Source organism: Hyla sarda, chromosome 10 (assembly GCF_029499605.1).
Source record: "Hyla sarda isolate aHylSar1 chromosome 10, aHylSar1.hap1, whole genome shotgun sequence".
Classification (NCBI taxonomy): domain Eukaryota; kingdom Metazoa; phylum Chordata; class Amphibia; order Anura; family Hylidae; genus Hyla; species Hyla sarda.
This window is the reverse complement of record NC_079198.1, coordinates 3,478,152-3,494,221: the sequence shown is the minus strand read 5'-3', so window position 1 is coordinate 3,494,221 and position 16,070 is coordinate 3,478,152. Positions and strand designations below refer to the sequence as shown.

Below are 16,070 nucleotides of genomic sequence, written 5' to 3'. Positions count from 1 at the left end.
CTCAGGCTCTTCCACCCATTGTCTCTCAGAGTGGCGGTCATCTATCGTCCTCTTGGTTCTCCCCAAATGTTCCTGGATCATTTTGCCACCTGGCTCCCTCATTTTCTTTCCTCAGAAACACCTACACTCATCAGGGGTGATTTTAATATCCCCATTGATCCCCCAATCTCCTCTTCTGCCTCTCGGCTTCTGTCTCTAACCTCCTCCTTTGCCCTTTCACAGCTTCCTGACTCTCCACACACAAGGATGGGAATACACTGGACTGGATCTTCTCTAGACTTTGCTCTGTCTCTAAATTCACTAATTCTCCTTTTGAGCTCTCTGACCACAACCTTCTCTCTGACCACAACCTTCTCTCTTTCTCTCTGACCACAACCTTCTCTCTTTCTCTCTGACCACAACCTTCTCTCTTTCTCTCTGACCACAACCTTCTCTCTTTCTCTCTGACCACAACCTTCTCTCTTTCTCTCTGACCACAACCTTCTCTCTTTCTCTCTGACCACAACCTTCTCTCTTTCCCTCTGACCACAACCTTCTCTCTTTCTCTCTGACCACAGCCTTCTCTCTTTCTCTCGGACCACAACCTTCTCTCTTTCTCTCTGACCACAACCTTCTCTCTTTCTCTCTGACCACAACCTTCTCTCTGACCACAACCTTCTCTCTTTCTCTCGGACCACAACCTTCTCTCTTTCTCTCTGACCACAACCTTCTCTCTTTCTCTCTGACCACAACCTTCTCTCTTTCTCTCTGACCACAACCTTCTCTCTTTCTCTTGGACCACAACCTTCTCTCTTTCTCTCTGACCACAACCTTCTCTCTTTCTCTCTGACCACAACCTTCTCTCTTTCTCTCTGACCACAACCTTCTCTCTTTCTCTCTGACCACAACCTTCTCTCTTTCTCTCGGACCACAACCTTCTCTCTGACCACAACCTTCTCTCTTTCCCTCGGACCACAACCTTCTCTCTTTCTCTCTGACCACAACCTTCTCTCTTTCTCTCTGACCACAACCTTCTCTCTTTCTCTCTGACCACAACCTTCTCTCTTTCTCTCTGACCACAACCTTCTCTCTTTCTCTCTGACCACAACCTTCTCTCTTTCTCTCTGACCACAACCTTCTCTCTTTCTCTCTGACCACAACCTTCTCTCTTTCTCTCTGACCACAACCTTCTCTCTTTCTCTCGGACCACAACCTTCTCTCTTTCCCTCTGACCACAACCTTCTCTCTTTCTCTCTGACCACAACCTTCTCTCTTTCTCTCTGACCACAACCTTCTCTCTTTCTCTCGGACCACAACCTTCTCTCTTTCTCTCTGACCACAACCTTCTCTCTTTCTCTCGGACCACAACCTTCTCTCTTTCTCTCGGACCACAACCTTCTCTCTTTCTCTCGGACCACAACCTTCTCTCTTTCTCTCGGATCACAACCTTCTCTCTTTCTCTCTGACCACAACCTTCTCTCTTTCTCTCTGACCACAACCTTCTCTCGGACCACAACCTTCTCTCTTTCTCTCTGACCACAACCTTCTCTCTTTCTCTATCAGTAACTCCTATCCTCTTCCGGACACTCCAACCTTGTACACTTACAGAAACCTTCGTGCCATAAACACCAGTCAATTTATAGACGTTCTACAATCTTCACTATCACCAATCTCTTCTCTCTCCTGCCCTAATCTAGCAGCCAAACATTACCATGACACCCTAAAGTCTACCCTGGATCCAATGGCACCCTCTAAAACACCAACCTCCCGATACAGACGGCAGCCACCCTGGCACACGCTAACAACCCGCTTTCTCAGGCGATGCTCTAGGTGCTGAACGTCTTCAGACTATCTGCACTATAAATTCCTGCTTAATCCTATTACTCCGCTCTTCATCTCACAAACATATTTTACCTCCCTCATCTCCTCTCTGTCTAACATCCCAAAACACCTTTTTGACACGTTCAACTCTCTCCTTCGGCCTAAAGTACAGACCCCAATCACTGATCTCTGTGCTGAAGACCTGGCCAAATACTTCAAAACTAAAATCGATGACATTCGTGATGAAATCCTCTCCCAGTCCCCTAAAAGTTCTGATCCAATTCCCAGTCACGTCTCCTCTTCATCACTCTCAGTTTTTGGGCCTGTAATGGAGGATGAGGTTTCCAGGCTCCTCCGTGCGCCCCACTACCTGCTCTAGTGACCCCCATGCCTTCACACCTCATCCAGTCTCTCTCTCCTGCTATCAGCTGTCACCTAACTAAAATCGTTAACCTCTCCCTCTCTTCTGGGGTCTTTCCCTCCTCCTTCACACACTCTATCATAACCCACTATTGAAAAAACCATCTCTGGACCCGTCCTGTGCAGCCAACTATCGACCCGTCTCAAATCTCCCCTTTATCTCCAAACTCCTGGAACGCTTGGTCTATTCCCGCCTTATCCGCTATCTCTCCGAGAACTCTCTCCTTGACCCCTTACAGTCTGGTTTCCGCTCCCTTCACTCCACAGAAACGGCCCGAACCAAAGTCACTGACGATCTTCTGACGGCCAAATCAAATGGCAATTTCTCTTTACTGATTCTCTTGGACCTGTCTGCGGCTTTTGACACTGTGGATCACTAACTCCTCCTCAGTCTCCGCTCCATCGGTCTCCAGGACTCTGCTCTCGCCTGGTTTTCCTCCTATATCTCTTTCTGGCCGCTCCTTTAGCGTCTCGTTTTCTGCCTCTACTTCTTCTCCTCTTCCTCTTGCTGTCGGGGTTCCCCAGGGATCGGTCCTGGGTCCTCTACTCTTTTCACTCTACACATCCCCCATTGGAAAAACAATCAGTAGATTTGGTTTCCAGTACCACCTCTACGCTGATGACACCCAAATCTATACCTCCTCCGCCAACATCACCCCTGAACTCCTACAGAATACCAGTGACTGTCTCTCTGCTGTCTCAGACATCACCCCTGCACTCCTACAGAATACTAGTGACTGTCTCTCTGCTGTCTCAGACATCCCCCCTGCACTCCTACAGAATACCAGTGACTGTCTCTCTGCTGTCTCAGACATCACCCCTGCACTCCTACAGAATACCAGTGACTGTCTCTCTGCTGTCTCAGACATCCCCCCTGCACTCCTACAGAATACCAGTGACTGTCTCTCTGCTGTCTCAGACATCACCCCTGCACTCCTACAGAATACCAGTGACTGTCTCTCTGCTGTCTCAGACATTCCCCCTGCACTCCTACAGAATACCAGTGACTGTCTCTCTGCTGTCTCAGACATCCCCCCTACACTCCTACAGAATACCAGTGACTGTCTCTCTGCTGTCTCAGACATCCCCCCTACACTCCTACAGAATACCAGTGACTGTCTCTCTGCTGTCTCAGACATCACCCCTGCACTCCTACAGAATACCAGTGACTGTCTCTCTGCCGTCTCAGACATCACCCCTGCACTCCTACAGAATACCAGTGACTGTCTCTCTGCTGTCTCAGACATCATGTCCTCTTTATATCTGAAACTAAATCTTTCTAAAACAGAACTTCTTGTTTTTTCTCCATTAACTTATCCTGTACCTACCCTGACATTTCCATCTCGGTATGTGGTTCTACCATAACGCCCGGGCAGCAGTCTCGCTGTCTTGGATTATACTGGACTCTGATCTGTCTCTCACTCCCCATATTCAGTCTCTTTCACGTTCTTGTCACCTGCATCTCAAAAACATTTCCAGAATCCGCCCGTTTCTCACGACTGAATCTGCTAAAACTCTCATTATTGCTCTGATTCCCTCCGGCCCCGAATACTGTAACTCTTTACTAATAGGCCAAACTCTCCTCTCCAGTCCATCCTTAATGCCGCAGCCAGACTCATCTTCTTCTCCAGCCGCTACACCGACGCCTCCTCCCTGTGCCAGTCGCTACACCGACGCCTCCTCCCTGTGCCAGTCACTACACCGACGCCTCCTCCCTGTGCCAGTCACTACACCGACGCCTCCTCCCTGTGTCAGTCACTACACCGACGCCTCCTCCCTGTGCCAGTCACTACACAGATGCCTCCTCCCTGTGCCAGTCACTACACCGACGCCTCCTCCCTGTGCCAGTCACTACACAGATGCCTCCTCCCTGTGCCAGTCACTACACCGACGCCTCCTCCCTGTGCCAGTCACTACACAGACGCCTCCTCCCTGTGCCAGTCACTACACCGACGCCTCCTCCCTGTGCCAGTCACTACACAGATGCCTCCTCCCTGTGCCAGTCACTACACCGACGCCTCCTCCCTGTGCCAGTCACTACACCGACGCCTCCTCCCTGTGCCAGTCACTACACCGACGCCTCCTCCCTGTGCCAGTCACTACACCGACGCCTCCTCCCTGTGCCAGTCACTACACAGACGCCTCCTCCCTGTGCCAGTCACTACACCGACGCCTCCTCCCTGTGCCAGTCACTACACCGACGCCTCCTCCCTGTGCCAGTTACTACACCGACGCCTCCTCCCTGTGCCAGTCACTACACAGACGCCTCCTCCCTGTGCCAGTCACTACACAGACGCCTCCTCCCTGTGCCAGTCACTACACAGACGCCTCCTCCCTGTGCCAGTCACTACACAGACGCCTCCTCCCTGTGCCAGTCACTACACAGACGCCTCCTCCCTGTGCCAGTCACTACACAGATGCCTCCTCCCTGTGCCAGTCACTACACAGACGCCTCCTCCCTGTGCCAGTCACTACACAGACGCCTCCTCCCTGTGCCAGTCACTACACCGACGCCTCCTCCCTGTGCCAGTCACTACACCGACGCCTCCTCCCTGTGCCAGTCACTACACCGACGCCTCCTCCCTGTGCCAGTCACTACACAGACGCCTCCTCCCTGTGCCAGTCACTACACAGACGCCTCCTCCCTGTGCCAGTCACTACACCGACGCCTCCTCCCTGTGCCAGTCACTACACCGACGCCTCCTCCCTGTGCCAGTCACTACACCGACGCCTCCTCCCTGTGCCAGTCACTACACCGACGCCTCCTCCCTGTGCCAGTCACTACACCGACGCCTCCTCCCTGTGCCAGTCACTACACCGACGTCTCCTCCCTGTGCCAGTCACTACACCGACGCCTCCTCCCTGTGCCAGTCACTACACCGACGTCTCCTCCCTGTGCCAGTCACTACACCGACGCCTCCTCCCTGTGCCAGTCACTACACCGACGCCTCCTCCCTGTGCCAGTCACTACACCGACGCCTCCTCCCTGTGCCAGTCGCTACACCGACGCCTCCTCCCTGTGCCAGTCACTACACCGACGCCTCCTCCCTGTGCCAGTCACTACACCGACGCCTCCTCCCTGTGCCAGTCACTACACAGACGCCTCCTCCCTGTGCCAGTCGCTACACAGACGCCTCCTCCCTGTGCCAGTCACTACACTGGTTACCAATTCAGTCCAGAATACAGTACAGAATCCTCAGTCTCACACACAAAGCCCTCCACAATGCTGCACCTCCCTACATCTCCTCTCTCATCCCGTCTACCATCCTACATGTTCTCTCCGATCTGCTAATGATCTCACACTAACATCTTCTATAATCCGAACTTCTCACTCCCGTCTCCAAGACTTCACTCGTGCTGCACCGGTTCTCTGGAATGCTATCCCTCAATCCCTCACACTCAACAACAACGTCCAAAGCTTCAAACGTGGCCTGAAAACACATCTCTTCAGTAAGGCCTATAACAGTCTCTAATTGGCCTCAACATATCCCCCGACATATCCCCCGACATATCCCCAACATACCCTCCAACATACCCTCCAACATATCCCCAACATATTCCCCAACATATCCCCAACATACCCTCCAACATATCCCCCAACATATCCCCCAACATATCCCCAACATATCCCCAACATATCCCCAACATATCCCCCAACATATCCCTAACATATCCCCAACATATCCCCCAACATATCCCCCAACATATCCCCCAACATATCCCCAACATATCCTCAACATATCCCCCAACATATCCCCAACATATCCCCCAACATATCCCCAACATATCCCCAACATATCCCCAACATACCCTCCAACATACCCTCCAACATACCCTCCAACATACCTCCAACATATCCCCCAACATATCCCCAACATATCCCCAACATATCCCCAACATACCCTCCAACATACCCTCCAACATACCTCCAACATATCCCCCAACATATCCCCAACATTTCCCCCAACATATCCCCCAACATATCCCCCAACATATCCTCCAACATATCCTCCAACATATCCCCCAACATATCCCCCAACATATCCCCCAACATATCCTCCAACATATCCTCCAACATATCCCCCAACATATCCCCCAACATATCCCCCAACATATCCTCCAACATATCCTCCAACATATCCCCCAACATATCCCCCAACATATCCCCCAACATATCCTCCAACATATCCTCCAACATATCCCCCAACATATCCCCCAACATATCCCCCAACATATCCCCCAACATATCCCCCAACATAATCCCCCAACATATCCCCCAACATATCCCCCAACATATCCTCCAACATATCCCCCAACATATCCCCCAACATAATCCCCCAACATATCCCCCCACCTCTTGTTTGAATAGTTATTGTGTAATATTATGTCTGATACTTGTCTTTGTTCCCCATAATTGTAAGCGCTGCGGAATCTGTAGGCGCTATATAAATAAATAAATAGATGTAGTGACATCCCAGTTCTTGTAGCGGTTACTAATGACTGGATAGAAGTATCACACATGTCAGGATTAGATACATTCTTCCAATATATCATTAGATGTGGTGACATTGTTATTGTAGAGGTTACTAATGACTGTATATAGGTATCACACATGTCAGGATTAGATACATTCCACTATATCATTAGATGCGGTGACGTCCCGGTTCTTGTTGCAGTGTATTATTTGCAGTGACCGGTTATTAGTATCACGTTCTGGCGCTGGTGATAATAACGTAGCGCAGTGCGACGGCTGCGGCGGTCAGATCCGGTTACTGAATCACTGATCACGGAGGAATGTGACAGCGCAGATATAGATACACAGCGCAGATATAGATACACAGCGCAGATATAGATACACAGCGCAGATATAGATACACAGCGCAGATATAGATACACAGCGCAGATATAGATACACAGCGCAGATATAGATACACAGCGCAGATATAGATACACAGCGCAGATATAGATACACAGCGCAGATATAGATACACAGCGCAGATATAGATACACAGCGCAGATATAGATACACAGCGCAGATATAGATACACAGCGCAGATATAGATACACAGCGCAGATATAGATACACAGCGCAGATATAGATACACAGCGCAGATATAGATACACAGCGCAGATATAGATACACAGCGCAGATATAGATACACAGCGCAGAGATAGATACACAGCGCAGAGATAGATACACAGCGCAGAGATAGATACACAGCGCAGAGATAGATACACAGCGCAGATATAGATAAACAGCGCAGATATAGATACACAGCGCAGATATAGATACACAGCGCAGATATAGATAAACAGCGCAGATATAGATACACAGCGCAGATATAGATACACAGCGCAGATATAGATACACTGCGCAGATATAGATACACTGCGCAGATATAGATACACTGCGCAGATATAGATACACAGCGCAGATATAGATACACAGCGCAGATATACACAGCGCAGATATATATATACACAGCGCTCATGCACAGGCCGGAGGTGCCTGCTACGGATTTTGACCCTTTTTTACGATGGTTTTGCCTCTAGGGGGCGCTGTTGATGAATGCTCCTGGTCTCCATATTGTTGTCCTCTTTCTCATTCATCTGGTCCAAGTCCATATCATATCAGGGCTCATATCCTCATTGTCCGTTCTCCGGGAAGGATTTTCCTATCTAGATTTTTTACTGTCCGCCCCTACAGGGTTTATAGACATTTACAACCATTTTTCTTTGTTGCTTCCGTGTATCAACTGTATCCATGTAGGGTTAGGGCTAAGGTTAGTAGGATTAGAGTTAGTAGGGTTAGGGATAGGGTTAGTAGGGTTAGGGATAGGGTTAGTAGGGTTAGGGATAGGATTAGTAGGATTAGGGATAGGGTTAGTAGGATTAGAGTTAGTAGGGTTAGGGATAGGGTTAGTAGGGTTAGGGATGGGATTAGTAGGGTTAGGGATAGGGTTAGTAGGGTTAGGGATAGGATTAGTAGGGTTAGGGATAGGATTAGTAGGGTTAGGGATAGGATTAGTAGGGTTAGTAGAGTTATGGTTAGGGCTAGTAAGGTTAGAAATATGGTTAGTAGGGTTAGGGCTAAGCTTAGTCGGATTAGGGTAAGGTTTAGAAGGGTTAGGAAGATGGTTAGTAGGGTAAGCAGAGTTAGGGTTATAAGGTTAGTAGGGTTAGGGTAATAGGGTTAGTAGGGTTAGGGATAGTTGGGTTAGAAATATGGTTAGTAGGGTTAGGGATAGTTGGGTTAGAAATATGGTTAGTAGGGTTAGGGATACGGTTAGTAGGGTTAGGGATACGGTTAGTAGGGTTAGGAATAGGGTTAGTAGGGTTAGGGATAGGATTAGTAGGGTTGGGATAGGGTTAGTAGGGTTAAGCTTAGACGGGTTAGGAATATGATTAGTAGGGTTAGGGATACGGTTAGTAGGGTTAGGGATAAGGTTAGTAGGGTTAGGGATAGGGTTAGTAGGGTTAAGCTTAGACGGGTTAGGAATATGATTAGTAGGGTTAGGGATAAGGTTAGTAGGGTTAGGGATAAGGTTAGTAGAGTTAGGGATAAGGTTAGTAGGGTTAGGGTAAGTAGGGTTAGGGTAAGTAGGGTTAGGGTAAGTAGGGTTAGGGATAGGGTTAGAAGGGATAGTTGGGTTAGAAATATGGGTTAGAAATATGGTTAGTAGGGTTAGGATTAGTAGGGTTAGGGATAGGATTAGTAGGGTTAAGCTTAGACGGGTTAGGAATATGATTAGTAGGGTTAGGGATAAGGTTAGTAGGGTTAGGGATAAGGTTAGTAGGGTTAGGGATAAGGTTTGTAGGGTTAGGGTAAGTAGAGTTAGGGTAAGTAGGGTTAGGGATAGGATTAGTAGGGTTAGGAATAGGGTTAGTAGGGTTAGGGATAGGGTTAGTAGGGTTAGGGATACGGTTAGTAGGGTTAGGAATAGGGTTAGTAGGGTTAGGGATAGGATTAGTAGGGTTGGGATAGGGTTAGTAGGGTTAAGCTTAGACGGGTTAGGAATATGATTAGTAGGGTTAGGGATACGGTTAGTAGGGTTAGGGATAAGGTTAGTAGGGTTAGGGATAGGGTTAGTAGGGTTAAGCTTAGACGGGTTAGGAATATGATTAGTAGGGTTAGGGATAAGGTTAGTAGGGTTAGGGATAAGGTTAGTAGAGTTAGGGATAAGGTTAGTAGGGTTAGGGTAAGTAGGGTTAGGGTAAGTAGGGTTAGGGTAAGTAGGGTTAGGGATAGGGTTAGAAGGGATAGTTGGGTTAGAAATATGGGTTAGAAATATGGTTAGTAGGGTTAGGATTAGTAGGGTTAGGGATAGGATTAGTAGGGTTAAGCTTAGACGGGTTAGGAATATGATTAGTAGGGTTAGGGATAAGGTTAGTAGGGTTAGGGATAAGGTTAGTAGGGTTAGGGATAAGGTTTGTAGGGTTAGGGTAAGTAGAGTTAGGGTAAGTAGGGTTAGGGATAGGATTAGTAGGGTTAGGAATAGGGTTAGTAGGGTTAGGGATAGGGTTAGTAGGGTTAAGCTTAGACGGGTTAGGAATATGATTAGTAGTGTTAGGGATAAGGTTAGTAGGGTTAGGGATAAGGTTAGTAGGTTTAGGGATAAGGTTAGTAGGGTTAGGGATAAGGTTATTAGGGTTAGGAATAAGGTTTGTAGGGTTAGGGTAAGTAGGGTTAGGGTAAGTAGGGTTAGGGTTAGTAGGGTTAGGGATAGGGTTAGTAGGGTTAGGCTTAGACGGGTTAGGAATATGATTAGTAGGGTTAGGGATAGGGTTAGATTTAGAACAGTTAGGAATATGGTTAGTAGGGTTAGGGATGGGGTTAGTAGGGTTAGTAGAGTTATGGGTAGGGTTAGTAGAGTTAGGGATAGGGTTAGGGTTAGTAGGGTTAGTAATAGGGCTTGTAGGGTTAGGGCTAGGGTTAGTAGGGTTAGAGCTAGTAGGGATATGGTTTGCAAGGTTAAGGTTAGTAGGGTTAAGGATAGGGTTAATAGGGTTATTAGGGTTAGGTTTAGTAGGGTTAGGGATAGGGTTAGTAGCGTTAGGGTTAGGGCTAGGGTTAGTACGGTTAGGAATAGGGTTTATAGGGTTAGTAGGGTTAGGTTTAGTAGGGTTAGGGCTAGGGTTAGTATGGTTAGGAATAGGGTTAGTAGGGTTATGGATACGGTTAGTAGGGTTAGGGTTATTGGGTTAGGGATAGGATTAGTAGGGCTAGTAGGGTAGTAGAAATTTAGCAACTTTGCAACTTGGCTTGATTATATTTCTCTTTCCGTTTTGTGCATACAGCTCCTATGTGCACCCAGGTGTCTCCATGGTTACAGACTACAAACAAACCCTGTGTAGTCAGATCCTCAGGTCACCTCTCTACTCAGAAATCCATCCCTTTCAGTTTACACTTGTGGCAAGAAGCAAACTGCAGCAACTGCTAGTGCAGTGGTCTGCAAACTGTGGACCTCCAGCTGTTTTTAACTACAACTCCCAGCATGCCTGGACAGCCAACGGCTATCCGGGCATGCTGGGAGTTGTAGTTTAGCAACAGCTGGAGGTCCACAGTTTGGAGACCTAGGTGCTAGTGTATTGTGGCCAAAGTGTCCGCTGTGTACATGTTGCTGATGATGGGGGTAGTAGTTAGGATTGTATGATCATTCCACACAGGAGTCACTTACCTACGCATTTATTTACCTAAACAGGAAACAGTGTAAAGTCGCCAAAGTTTCCGCCCTGAATGCTAATAGTCAGAAGAATTTAAACCCTGTCGTGTCTGAACTGCTCAGTGGCCGCTCCTGATAATGTGGGGCAGTACAGGAATGGCGCTATGTTACAAATGTCATTGCAGCTCAAGGTCAGTCAGGAGCAGGTAAAGCCGGGAGAATTCTGTTGTTGTCATTTACCCTATTTATTTAAAAAAAAATGTCGCCTTATCAGTCATTTATCCTACAAATATGAGATACAGTGAACCAGAGACGATCATATAAATTAATGTCTCCCAACCAGGGTGCCTCCAGCTGTTGCAAAATGACAACTCCCAGCATGCCCGGACAGCCATTGCATCGCTGCAGCTCATTACTGTAAACATAGAAACATAGAGTCGGCAGATAAGAACCATTTGGCCCATCTAGTCTGCCCAATAATCTGGATCCTATCAATAGTTCCTGGCCCTGTCTTATATGAAGGATAGCCTTATACCTATCTCTATATTATATGAAGGATAGCCTTATACCTATCCCTATCTTATATGAAGGATAGCCTTATTCATATCTCTATCTTATATGAAGGATAGCCTTATACCTATCCCTATCTTATATGAAGGATAGCCTTATACCTATCCCTATCTTATAAGAAGGATAGCCTTATACCTATCCCTATCTTATATTAAGGATAGCCTTATACCAATCCCTATCTTATATGAAGGATAGCCTTATACCTATCTCTATCTTATATGAAGGATAGCCTTATACCTATCTCTATCTTATATGAAGGATAGTCTTATACCTATCTCTATCTTACATGAAGGATAGCCTTATACCTATCCCTATCTTATATGAAGGATAGCCTTATACCTATCCCTATCTTATATGAAGGATAGCCTTATACCAATCCCTATCTTATATGAAGGATAGCCTTATACCTATCTCTATCTTATATGAAGGATAGCCTTATACCTATCTCTATCTTATATGAAGGATAGCCTTATACCTATCTCTATCTTACATGAAGGATAGCCTTATACCTATCCCTATCTTATATGAAGGATAGCCTTATACCTATCCCTATCTTATATGAAGGATAGCCTTATACCTATCCCTATCTTATATGAAGGATAGCCTTATACCTATCTCTATCTTACATGAAGGATAGCCTTATACCTATCCCTATCTTATATGAAGGATAGCCTTATTCCTATCTCTATCTTATATGAAGGATAGCCTTATACCTATCCCTATCTTATATGAAGGATAGCCTTATTCCTATCTCTATCTTATATGAAGGATAGCCTTATACCTATCCCTATCTTATATGAAGGATAGCCTTATACCTATCCCTATCTTATATGAAGGATAGCCTTATACCTATCCCTATCTTATATGAAGGATAGCCTTATACCTATCCCTATCTTATATGAAGGATAGCCTTATACCTATCTCTATCTTATATGAAGGATAGCCTTATTCCTATCTCTATCTTATATGAAGGATAGTCTTATACCTATCCCTATCTTATATGGAGGATAGCCTTATACCTATCTCTATCTTATATGAAGGATAGCCTTATTCCTATCTCTATCTTATATGAAGGATAGTCTTATACCTATCCCTATCTTATATGAAGGATAGCCTTATACCTATCCCTATCTTATATGAAGGATAGCCTTATGCCTATCCCATGCATGCTTAAACTCCTTCACTGTATTTGCAGCCACCACTTCTGCAGGAAGGCAATTCCATATGCATAGCCTTCCTGGGTCATGTGATCACAAGACTGACCCATGGACAAACACAGTGGTTAATACAGTGTTTCCTAACCAGGGTGCCTCCAGCTGTTGCAGAACTGCAACTCCCAGCATGGCCTGGACAGCTGTTGCATCAATGCATTTCATTGCTGTAACTGGGTCACGTGATCACCAGTCTGACCCACAGAAAAATCACAGCACTTAAAGGAGTAGTCCAGTCCTGAAAAACGTATCCCCCATACTGGGGATAGGGGATAAATTTCAGATAGCAGGGGGTCCGGGGTCCGAGTGTTTTTCCAGCCATTGCAATACGACAACTCCCAGCATGCCTGGACAGCTGTTGCATCAATGCAGTTCATTACTGTAACTGGGTCAGGTGATCTCCAGTCTCACCCATAGAAAATAACATCACAGTGCTCAATCCAATGTTTTGCAACCGGCGTGCCTCCAGCTGTTGCAAAACTACAATTCCCAGCATGCCTGGACAGCCTTGCATCAATGCATTTAATTGCTGTAACTGGGTCATGTTATCGTCGGTCTCACTCACAGAAAATCACATCAAAGTGCTTGATGCAGTGTTTCTCAACCAGCTGTTGCAAAACTACAATTCCCAGCATGCCTGGACAGCCAAAGGCTGTCCAGCCATGCTGGGAGTTGTAGTTTTGCAATGTTGGGAGTTGTAGTTTTTGCTTGGGAAACATTAATGTATGTATTTTGTATGAATGATAGGCTTGCTCTGGGTGGCTCCTGATTGGCTGACGGCTGGCCGGCGTTTCCTGTGATCTCCGTGTGCACGCCCCTTGTCTTTTGTATACGTATGTGTATATATATATATATTTTAGCTTTGGGCAGAAGCTGCAGAACTCGTTGGAGGATGAGATGAGTAATATCTGGAGGCGCTGCTGCCAGGTGCATTAAACGTCGCTGACTGACACCTGAGGACGACTTCGCTCATGACCCCTGACCTGCTGGGGTTGAAGCTGTCGCCGTAGCCGATTCCGCCGACGACGAGACGATGTCTAAGGCCAGGTCCATCCCCGTCACCTACCTGCGTCCCACCTACGACGTCTGCGTGGTCGGGATCGAAACCGCCATTGACATTTACAGGTAAATTCCTTACATTGCGTTCTTTCGTTTATCGCGGAATTTTCGGATGAGATCCTCTTTTTCCTGGCATTCAGAGGGTTAACACTTCCCCCCCCTCTCCCATATTGTTTGTCTTAAAGAAGAAGTCCTGTATTTCTTTAAGGAAATATCCAAGCATGCTGGGAGTTATAGTTTTGCCACAGCTGGAGGAACCCTGATTGGAAAACACTGCATTAAGCACTGTGATTTTTCTGTGGGTCAGACTGGTGATCACACGACCAGGTTACAGTAAGGAAATGAACTGATGCAACGGCTGTCTGGGTATGCTGGGAGTTTTAGTTCTGCAACAGCTGGAGGCACCCTGGTTGGGAAACACTGCATTAAGCACTGTGATTTTTCTGTGGGTAAGACTGGTGATCACATGACCCAGATACAGTAATGAAATGAACTGATGCAACAGCTGTCCGGGTATGCTGGGAGTTGTAGTTTTGCAACAGCTGGAGGCACCCTGATTGGGAAACACTAGTCTAGAAGGGTGTTCCCCAAGCTGTGGAACTCTGGATGTTGCTGAACTACAACTCCCAGAATGTCTTAACAGGCTTTGACTGTCACATCTGGGTGTCAGGGCATAATGGGAGTTGTAGTTTAGCAAGAACATTAGAGTCACAGGTTGGACGACACTGTCATCTGTGGTTTTCAGATCATGATGGGAGTTGTAGTTTTGGAGGAAATTCTCTGATTAGCCGTAGAAAGGAGCTGGAACGGTGTCTAGAATTATTTGATACATTATTGATATGATGGTCCCAGGAGGATTCCATAAGACTGGATACAATTGTAACAAACCATCAGCTGTGAGAAGTATCAGGTCAGGATGTGTTTTTGGCCTCTGGATGTGAATAAGAAAGTTTCCACTCACTGACAGTAAGCAGAGATGGTGACCAAACTGAGGAAATTACGGTACCAAGTATGATAGAAAACTGCTTTTTATTACTGTTACTGTCACTTTAAGAAAAAACTTTTGACCTGTCGCACAAACAAGTCAAAGCTGAGACCCCCCACTGATCTCTGTATATGGAGCACAAGTCCTTCAAATAGTCAGACTGAGTGAGAGCCAGGGAGTGAAGCGCCTAGCCACACGCTGCTCCTGGATATATCTAGGGATCTGGGGGACTCAACTCTGAGACCCTGATAGATCAAAACTGTCTCAACACTGAGACCCTGACTGATCTAAACTGTTTACTTTCTTTCTTTATTTTATTAACTAATTTTTTTTTTTATTATTTATTTATTTTATTATTTTGTTTATTTATTTATTCATTTATTTGTTTTATTATTTATTTTATTATTTTGTTTATTTATTTATTCACTTATTTGTTTGTTTTATTATTTATTTATATATTTATTTTGTTTATTTATTCATTTCTTTATTTTATTATGTATTTCTTTATTTTGTTTATTTATTTATTCATTTATTTTTTTATTATTTTGTTCTTTATTTTATTATTATTTTTCTCTAAATGATAGGGATTCTTCAAGTTTAATCTGCTTAAAACTGGGAAAAACCTTCCTTAAATCCTCTGTGATGATGGACCAATCCGATCCCTGGTTGTGGGATTCAGGGGGGATTATGGGAGATTGTGTGCGGCGCGGTTTTCGTACCATCACAATAACATATTTCCCTGGTGACGGTGACCCCGCCGCAGATACGTGCCTCACCCCTGAGGATGTGATCACCGGAGAATGAGACAATGGCGGACGGGGGAGGGGACTGAGGGGGCCACCTGGGCTGGGACTCGTGACATCACTGGCAGACTCATTGGTGACTCCTCGGGTGGGGCCCTTCACTGTACATGGTCTAGATGGGGCCCCTCAGCTCTGACCCATAGAACTGACAATCTAAAGAACAATAACCAAACATCTACAGGAGTCTCCAAAATGTGAAAATTTAGATGTTGCAAAACTACAACTCCCAGCATGCCCGGACAGCCAACGGCTGTCCGGGCATGCTGGGAATTGTAGTTTTGCAACAGCTGGAGGTTCACAGTTAAGGGAATGGCTGATCGGACATGCTGGGAGTTGTAGTTTTGCAACAGCTGGAGGTCCATAGTTTAGGCACTGACTGTCCAGGCATGCTGGGAGTTGTAGTTTTGCAACAGCTTGAGGTTCACAGTTAAGGGAATGGCTGATCGGACATGCTGGGAGTTGTAGTTTTGCAACAGCTGGAGGTCCATAGTTTAGGCAATGACTGTCCGAACATGCTGGGAGTTGTAGTTTTGCAACAGCTGGAGGTCCATAGTTTAGG

The 16,070-nt window shown here is 46.2% G+C and overlaps 1 protein-coding gene across 6 annotated transcripts in view; it reads left to right on the top strand.

Moving 5' to 3' along the window:
- Nucleotides 1-16,070, top strand: part of LOC130293362 (protein-arginine deiminase type-3-like) — a 59,699-nt gene that overhangs the window by 3,075 nt on the left and 40,554 nt on the right. For 2 of the 6 annotated variants that reach the window (XM_056541954.1, XM_056541955.1), the window contains exon 2: nucleotides 10,923-11,089. The exons of 2 other annotated variants lie outside the window; for them this stretch is intronic. In XM_056541954.1, the coding sequence (XP_056397929.1) occupies nucleotides 11,022-11,089 (68 nt within the window). In that variant the 5' untranslated portion in view covers nucleotides 10,923-11,021. Of the gene's footprint in view, nucleotides 1-10,922; nucleotides 11,090-13,678; nucleotides 13,790-16,070 lie in introns of those variants that run through there. 2 more of the 6 variants (XM_056541956.1, XM_056541953.1) reach the window with 2 other exon arrangements.